The sequence below is a fragment of the Egretta garzetta genome, unplaced genomic scaffold, assembly GCF_000687185.1.
Source record: "Egretta garzetta isolate BGI_Z169 unplaced genomic scaffold, ASM68718v1 scaffold118, whole genome shotgun sequence".
NCBI lineage: Eukaryota > Metazoa > Chordata > Aves > Pelecaniformes > Ardeidae > Egretta > Egretta garzetta.
In genome coordinates this window covers 2,870,556-2,879,026 of record NW_009260484.1, presented here as the reverse complement: position 1 = coordinate 2,879,026, position 8,471 = coordinate 2,870,556, and the positions used below count along the sequence as shown (strand labels likewise).

The 8,471-nt window shown below is 48.5% G+C and overlaps 1 protein-coding gene across 1 annotated transcript in view; it reads right to left on the bottom strand.

Annotated features, from left to right (window-relative positions):
• Window positions 1-3,575: 3,575 nt before the first annotated feature.
• The window catches only part of RHOU (ras homolog family member U), a 29,823-nt gene continuing 24,927 nt past the window's right edge, over window positions 3,576-8,471 (bottom strand). Inside the window, exons 3-4 of the mRNA XM_009644180.2 lie at window positions 7,787-7,892; window positions 3,576-4,849 (exon numbers count right to left, since the gene is read on the bottom strand). Coding sequence (XP_009642475.1) covers window positions 4,394-4,849; window positions 7,787-7,892 — 562 coding nt within the window. The 3' untranslated portion in view covers window positions 3,576-4,393. The remainder of the gene's footprint in view (window positions 4,850-7,786; window positions 7,893-8,471) is intronic.

Genomic DNA, 8,471 nt, shown 5'->3' with positions numbered 1-8,471 from the left:
ACCCCCCACAAGTAGCAGAGGGATTTTTGTTCAGGGATTCAGCAATGGCGGGTTCTGGGCTTCAGCTAGCACAGCCCGCTTTCCTGCAGAGCCAGTGTGCAAAGGTGGGGTGACTCAGTCTCCAGCAAGCACACCCCAACTCACACCACCCAGTGCATAAACCCAGTGGAAGTGATTCTTCAAAGGCATCAGCAATTGCAGTGGTGATTCAACACCAGGTACTCACCAGAAAGGAGCCTGCTGGCAGGTTGCCCAGGCGGCCAACCATACCCTGGGCTGCATCAAAAGAAGCATGGCCAGCAGGTCGAGGGAGGTGATTCTGTCCCTCTACTCTGCTCTGGTGAGACCTCACCTGGAGTACTGCATCCAGCTCTGGAGCCCTCAGCACAAGAAGGACATGGAACAGTTGGAGCAGGTCCAGAGGAGGGCTACACAAATGATCCGAGGGCTGGAGCACCTTTCTTATGAGGACAGGCTGAGAGAGTTGGGCTTGTTCAGCCTGGAGAAGAGAAGGCTGCAGGGAGACCTGATTGCGGCCTTCCAGTACTTAAAGGCAGCCTATAGGAAAGACGGGGAAAATCTTTTTAGTAGGGCCAGCTGTGACAGGACAAGGGGTAATGGTTTCAAACTGAAGCAGGGTAGGTTTAGACTGGATATAAGGAAGAAATTCTTTACAGTGAGGGTAGTGAAACACTGGAACGGGTTGCCCATAGAGGTGGTGGAAGCCCTATCCCTAGAAACCTTCAAGACCAGGTTGGATGGGGCTCTGAGCAACCTGATCTAGTTAGCAGTGTCCCTGCTCACTGCAGGCGGGTTGGACTAGATGACCTCTAGGGGTCCCTTCCAACCCAAAACATTCTATGATTCTATGATTCAGGTCAGGCACTTGGGCAGGGTTGCCGTGCTGAAGGCATGACAAGGTGAACAAGCCTCCCAGCAGTCCCCAGCATATTGGGTAACAAAGCAGAAAAGAAGCAAAGACTTTGTTTTGGTGAGGAACTGACCATGAGGAAGGTGAATGGCATCAATCTCCTTCCTCTACTTCATGCAGGCTGCATATGTTTTGATGGTCGAAAATCCATCAGCCTTATGACCCTGGAGTCCAGCAGCATGGGAGGGCATCCTGGTGTGCCCGCCCCTATGTGCCTGCTCCACTCAGCTCCCAGGAAAACTAATGCAACAGTGAGTTTACAAAGCTCAGCCAGAGCAAAGCCCCGTCTCTGGAGCGGTTTCATAGTGGGATCACCAGCTCCGCAGGGATGCCTGGGGGTCCACATCCTGCTCCCTGCTCAGCTAACACAGCCCCAGGGCAGCTGTCACGGCACCGAGAGCGGAAGGCCTCTGCACCATGGCCACCAACAACCTCCAGCCTCACACGCCTTGGCCCCAGTGCCCTAGCATGGCAGATGGGACCCAGGGAAGGGGCAATAAGACTCGGTGCCAAGAGGGAACCAAAATGTGCTCTCTGGCTCCCCCAGGGCATGTGTGGCACAACACGTAGCAGATGAAACACCACACCACTGGTCCCAGTGTCCCCCCAGCTGTCCTCAGCCAGGCTCTGCTCCCACCACTCATCCCGCTTTTGAGGGCCAGGCACGGGAAGCCTGCCCATGCTTCGGGGGCCACAGCTGGGGAGGCAGAAAGCCCACCATCGAACCCTTCCCACCCAGCCCAGCCGCCCTGAGACAGGGCAGCGCAGGGGAAAGTCTGTATTTGTTAACCCTGGAGGCCTTTTGCCGGGACACTGGGAGCGCAGTGCCGGGCTGGCAACACAGCTCCAGCCTCCCCAAGCGGGCAGCAGAAGCAGACACATTCACAGGTCAGAATTTATTTCCAAATACCTCATTTATATCATTCTCACATGAAATATTTCTTTCGGAATATAGCCTACACTTAGAAAACAGAAGAGAGGTTTTGTTTTTTTGTTTTTTTTATAAGGCACATCAGATTATAGACTACATAGAGACATCTCCCCCTCACTTGCGCTCATAAAATACTGGTGATTTTAAAAGTAATATTTCTAAAACCTAGACCCTGTGTAGCCCTGTGTAGAGCAGTATTCATAAAGTTATTAGACCTCAGTTTACATACACCTAGTAAAGGGCTATAACAAATTGTATATACATCACATTTTCAGAAACAGTCACAGCTGGCTACATTTAAAAGTAATGCTACTCCAGACTATGAAACAGGCTGCTTATAAAACATAACCTACTGCTTCCAGTATGGTGTGAAACAAAGCAGTATGATCTTGCAGAAGAAATTTTGTTATTTTTGCAATGGAAGCTGCTCAGATTCAAGCCTGTCTCCTCCCCAAACCCACGTTTTTGAACGACTGAAACCATTTTACAGAGAAGCAAAGCACCCAAGAGAAATCTGGCTTTATGTTTTTCTCCAAGATGACAGTATGACTGCGTATCTGAAATCCTGTCAAAGCATTCGAGTAAGAAATATAAAGGCTCAGATGTTAACTTCATGACCAGTAAACATTAAACCATTACCAACCAGATGCAACCAAGTTAAATGCATCCAACTTCCGTGCTATGGAAACTGTTTTTCCAGGCTGTTCCAGTGCAGAAGCCAACACGCTTTTATTGAATCAGGCCCTAGGTAAAGATTTCCATCCCATTTTCAAGTTTTCAGGGCTGGGACATTACCCATTCTGCACTCATTTTGCTGTAGAGGAGGAAAAAATACTGCCTGTAGAACCTACGCCAATACAGCCCAGAATCCATTTACATAGTGTCATTTTCTTTAATGGGCCAGGAGGTAAACTGTGGTCAGCTTTATCAACTCAAATGGCTTCCACAGTTCTTCTTTATATCAGGCATCAATTAATTTCTGATTAAAAAAAGGTTCCGGCTTTCTGTCACTGCAGTTAAGACTATGAAAAAGGTCACTTCAAGGCTATGGCTGAAGGAAAAAAAAAAAAAAAGGCTATAATCTGATCTTGAAATATCTAGGGGGGAAAAAAAAAAGTAGTCAGGGCCATAAAAAGGCAGACAGACAGACAGCACAAACTAAATGTCCTCTGCAGAATAAGTTAAAATACTGATCACGTTACCCTTCAGGTCTCTCCAACTCGCCAGGGCTGGAATTAGGCTTAATTTAGCAGGAACCAGATTTAGTCAGAGAACAGGTCACACTCAACTCTGCACTATGTTGATTACTCAGCTACATTTTAGGCACATTTCAGTGAATCTGTTGGACTGATCTGGGAAAAAAAAAATTATCAGTTAAATTTCCAGGGTGGCCTCAGCCAATTTCACGACTATGAGCTTGGACAAGATTCAACCGCAAGTGACTGCCTTTAGAAGGGAAACATTAACTTGGTTGGAAACAGCATCATGAAAAGAACACAGCCGCCTCAGTTTCTGGAGTCCAGTTTGTTATAAATCTTGATCTGCCTGATTTGTTATTTGTTTAGCAGCCTTAAAAGGTAAGGAGGGGCAGCCTGAATTTCTTAGCTGTAGACTTAAAATCAGATGCGGTTTACATGGTGCTGCACCAATATTTGTTACATCTCTTTAAAAAAAAAACAAAAAACAAAAAACAAAAAACAAAAACCCCCAAGCCCAACACAACAGCATTTACACTCCTTTCAGCTGAAATAGATGAACTGTCGTCATGTCTGCAAAAATACAAAGGAAATCGCCACTGCTCGAGGTAGCGAGTTAAAGCTTGGTCATGTTCCTTGGGCTTCCACACGGCTTCCTGGGACGGGCAGGCAAAGGAGGACAGAAAGGACTGTTCACGCAGTCAGGAGGTGACAAACGAGATGTCAGTTCCATAACGGATTAGGTTTCCTCACCCCATGCTGAAGGTATATTCATGACCTTTCCAAACCATGGCATTTGCGTATAGATTACACCTCTCACATACCCTTTTTACAGCGATCCCTAAGAGCATTGGCTTGGGAAGACACGGAGAAGAGCGCAGGAGTGGAGTTTTAAAGCTATGAATGTCAGTTAGGAGGCACAGTGTTATTTTTCCCTTTGACCGTCCGCGTACAGAGCTCTCGGTTTCCACAGTCGCTCGTGCGTTCCTCCTGCGAAGCCCTGGCAGCAAAGGCCTCTGGTCTGTTCCTCACCACCGCATACAACACCAGAAGTCGAATCCTTTGGACAAATCCTTCTACCCTCACAGACACGTGGCGCTCTTCTTCCCTAGTGAGAGGTTTGAATCACGAAACTGGATGCCAGACCCAATTTATAGCACTTATTTAACTAAGAATCCTTCTGCCACCCTCAAAAGGGCAACCGAGATATCCAGGGGCAACATATACACATACATACAGATCTACACTATACACTCGGGACAACACAGAATGAGAATTCAGCTAATATAGCCTCTATTTGATTTCCTCAGAGCAGCACTCAGGTCCCTGCAACCCCTATACAAAACAGCAGTATTTTTTCCACCAGGATTTGGAGAGGTTTTTCATCTTGTCTGGAGTCCTACACTTGGATTTCTTTGGTTGCTGCTGGGTATCTGAGTACTGAATCCCAGCCACGATGGCCGCATCAAAGACCTCCTTGAGGTTTTTCTGAGTCAAAGCAGAGCACTCGATGTAGGACGCAGCTTTTATTTCCTCAGCACAGAGCTTCGCAGCCTCCTCCGAGACCGGCTTTTCTTTGCACTTGTCCAGCTCAATGAGAACTTTGACATCCTCCCGGAGGTCTGACTGTGTCCCAACCAGGATAATGGGCGCCTTGGGGCAGTGGCATCGGATTTCAGGAACCCACTTCTCACTCACGTTCTGGAAGGACGAGGGGCTCACCACGCTGAAGCAGAGCAAGAAGATGTCCGTGTTGGTGTAGCACAGAGGCCTGAGCTTGTCAAATTCATCCTGCACGGAATGAAATGGTGTTAGCACCCAATGGAAAGAGCACATCAACCCCAGAGGACGCCCCAGTACGCCCCCAGCTCTAGCCTGCCGCTGACCTTTAGGGAAGCTGAGGGTCACCTGCCCCTTCCATCTTGAGAGGCACCTCAACATGAGCACCCCGGACAAAGGTGGTGGCTTTCCCACGCCACAAAGGAGCAATGGCGCAAGAAGCAGGTTACAGCACATGAGCAATGAAGCCAAAAAGTTGAAGTAAGGGAGAGAGAAAGTACATCCTACAGGTCTGCCTCTCACAGCGTGAGCCAGTGAGCCGCTCTGATGGGGAGTACCCATTTACCTCAAAGCTGCTCTGCCAACACCCCTACCTGCAGATACAGGCAAGAGCAGAGCAGACAAGGGCAGCAAACATACCTTTCCTGGAATTGCCTTTTAAACTGGTGACTACTTAACAACATCCTAGAGGATACGGGAATAATTTCCCTGCCATTGTGCCCGGGGATTTAAATCTGATGGCAGCAGTAACGACTCACAATGTGGAGGCTTAACATGCCAATGGCATAGAGTAAGAGCTTTACCTTTCCTTCCCACCCATGCCACATCAAACAAACTGCAAACAGGCCTCCCAGCACTACCTTTCTTGGTTGGTTTTTTTTTCTGGTTGGTGTTTTTTTTTTTCTTTTAGTGCAAACTCCAGCAAAGCAAGGCCCTTTTTCCGCTTCAGGAACTAGCCACAAGAAAGCCAAACACCTCATGGTAACAAAGGCGTGCTGATCCTCAGCAAAGAATGCAGCAAAAAGCAAGGGTTAACTCCAGGCAGGCTGCTTTTATGCTGACAGCAGGATAAAAGCAGGGTAACACTAGCAGCCTGAACAGGTAGGATTTGCCTCAGCGGCAGTGACATTTTAATTAAAACGGACCGTGTTCTCAAAAGCTCTGAATTGAAAGTGCAAAGAACACACACAGCTGAAAACATCTCTCTGGTACCAGCAGTTTACTGCTGAATTGCAAGTCCCATGTTAATTTTTGAGATGTGAAATTTTGCTTTAAAGCCTCTAGAGGCCCAGGATACGCAGTTTAAAGCCCCCTGGAAGCTTCAGAAGTCTTGTTTCGCTTGAATGAATTTCTTCCAGCATTATCTCGGAGAGAACGAGCGATTTATAAAACACGAGTCAAGAAAGCAAGCTTCATTAGCTCTCTTGATTCTCAGATTAAGCCTCAGAGGAAACCAGGCTCTCACCACTTGGCTCCAGAGAAACCCCACATTTACCGAGAGCTGCTGCTCTGAACGACAGGGACATTTTACAGAAAGGCACCTCGCCATATAATTGCCTCTTCTTGCTACATGATAAACTTCAACAGGGCTCAGGGCTCAATTCAACGAGTTTGAAAGCCAAACCCAGTTCTTAAGGGTTTCTATCCGGATGAAATAGTGCCCTTTATATTCCAAGTACACTCCTGCAGTTTCAGTGGTAGGTACATGACCTGCAGGGACTCCACACCTGGGCTGGAGACACTGAAATACAATTTCCCTCTGCCTGGAGTGCTTTTTCTTTGCTGCAGATTTCAGCAGCCACCTCACTGCAGCGCTGTTTTACCCAAGTACCCAACTAGGTATCTTTTATTTGGGACAACTTCTGTCAGTTTAGATAACCCCTTCATTTTTAAGGCAGTGACTCTAGCCATGCTAGCTGCACTGGGGCAAGCATCTGAACCATTAAAGGCAGTGAAGGCAAGAGGTGACTGGGTCTGCCCGTCCCTCCTGCAGCTTCTGGTTGCGTTTCCACAGGTGCTGCCTGTCCACCAGCTGTCTCCCGATGGCAATTTCACCTGCCACATACTGCATGTGAACTCACACAGCCAAGGCTGTCACAGGACCACCCTGTCCCTTCACCAGGGCAAGAACCCGTGGGACAGTTCTGCTGTTCTACTTCATACCGTTACCCACAGAAGGCTGCTCGTAGGATTTCAGCATCAGTTTGTAGGGCACATGGGAGTCCTACGCTGCTGTCTAGGACTGCACCGCCCTCCAAACCCCTTTCCTAAGTAGGGCGCCCAGTTACAACTCGTCTAAATAGGTTTGTATGTTAAGGCCACTGAGATTTTTCAGCGCAGTTTTGGTGAAGGCATAGACCCAGATCCACAAAGCTGTGCAGGAGCCAAACTCCCGCTGCCTTCTAACACGAGCTAGGTAGCAAAATACTTTTGGCTATCCAGACCGGCAAGCAGAGTCGCACACTGCTCAGGGTGCTACAAGCCAGGGACTTGCAGAAAATAAAAGGTGGTAGGGAAACGGGTTCTTTTTATGCATCAGGCAAACTAGGAGCTGAGAGGCATCAGCCACCCTCAACCCTTCAGGACTTAGACTACAGCAAACCTCGGCTTTGGGGTGGCAGCACTTCTTAAGGCACTGGGAATGGCAAATATGAAGTCTCCACAGACAACACCCAATAGGACTTTTTTCTCCCTTAAGCTTCTGCTCCTTCAAAACCACAGTCTCTATCTCCAGGCACCTACAGCTGCAATTAGTAGCTGCAGCTACAAAATGCTTTGCATTCATACATCCCAAATATCATAATTCTTAAACCCACAGTTACTTAGCAAAAATAAAGACAGTGACAACCGCTCAAAGTGAAAACCAGGTGGCCCTTGAATCCCCAATATGTTCAGCCTTTCTAGTCAGGCTAAGCAGAGCAGCAGCTTGAGCCAGCAGAGCAGCCTGTGCTCAGCCCCTATACAGAGGCCCCTATAGTATGTCCCCCCACCCTTCAACAGACACCAGGCAAAGCAGTGGCTTAAGCAGCAGTGAAAATGATAGCAGTTTAATAAGATGATCAAACACTGGGAATCCTTTCAAATCCATGAAGTCATCAGCGGGACTACTTTGCGCAACTACTTCTCCCCTCCTGCTGTCACTTAAAACAAATAAGTGGCTTCACTGACCTGACCAGCTGTGTCGCAGAGCTGAAGTCTCACCGGCTTGCCATCGACAGACACGACAGCTTTGGAGAGAAAGGAGGAGGGAGGGGGAAAAGCATGGTGAGTCCAACTTTACACGTTTTCCATTAAGGAAAAAAAAAAAAAAAAGAAAGGAAAGCAGATTTACCATCCCTCAGCTCTTTTAGTCTTCTCTTCAATTAGTTCAGATTTAACAACTTAACAGAGCTGGAAGGGAGTCTACGGCTAACACCTGGGCATACACAAGCCCTTCAGGGCTTTCCGATTCATATCGCTGCAAGAGATGAGGCAGGCGGTGGCTGCCCTAACCCTCGGCTGGCAGCGGGAGAGCGAGCCAGGCGGTCCGGGTCCTTTTTCTGCTACAGAGGGTTTAATTTATTATCCTCTTGCACAGCTCCAACGCGCCCGGGACAGAAAAAAGCTCCCCGCTGAACCAGAGAGAAAACCCAGAACCTCCCCCTTTGCAAGGGCGAGCCAAGGCAGGTATTTAAGCTTTCCGTTTAGGAGCTTCCTATCTCGCCGAGAGCTGGAAGTTTCAGATCGGAGAGCTCACAATTAAAGCCCGGCTTTAGCCGCGCGGCCGGGCGCGACACCAGCTGCCAGCCTGGCTCCGCTACACCGGCGATCAGGCGGGGCTGCCGGCTGCCCCGGCCGGCTCACCAACCCCCGG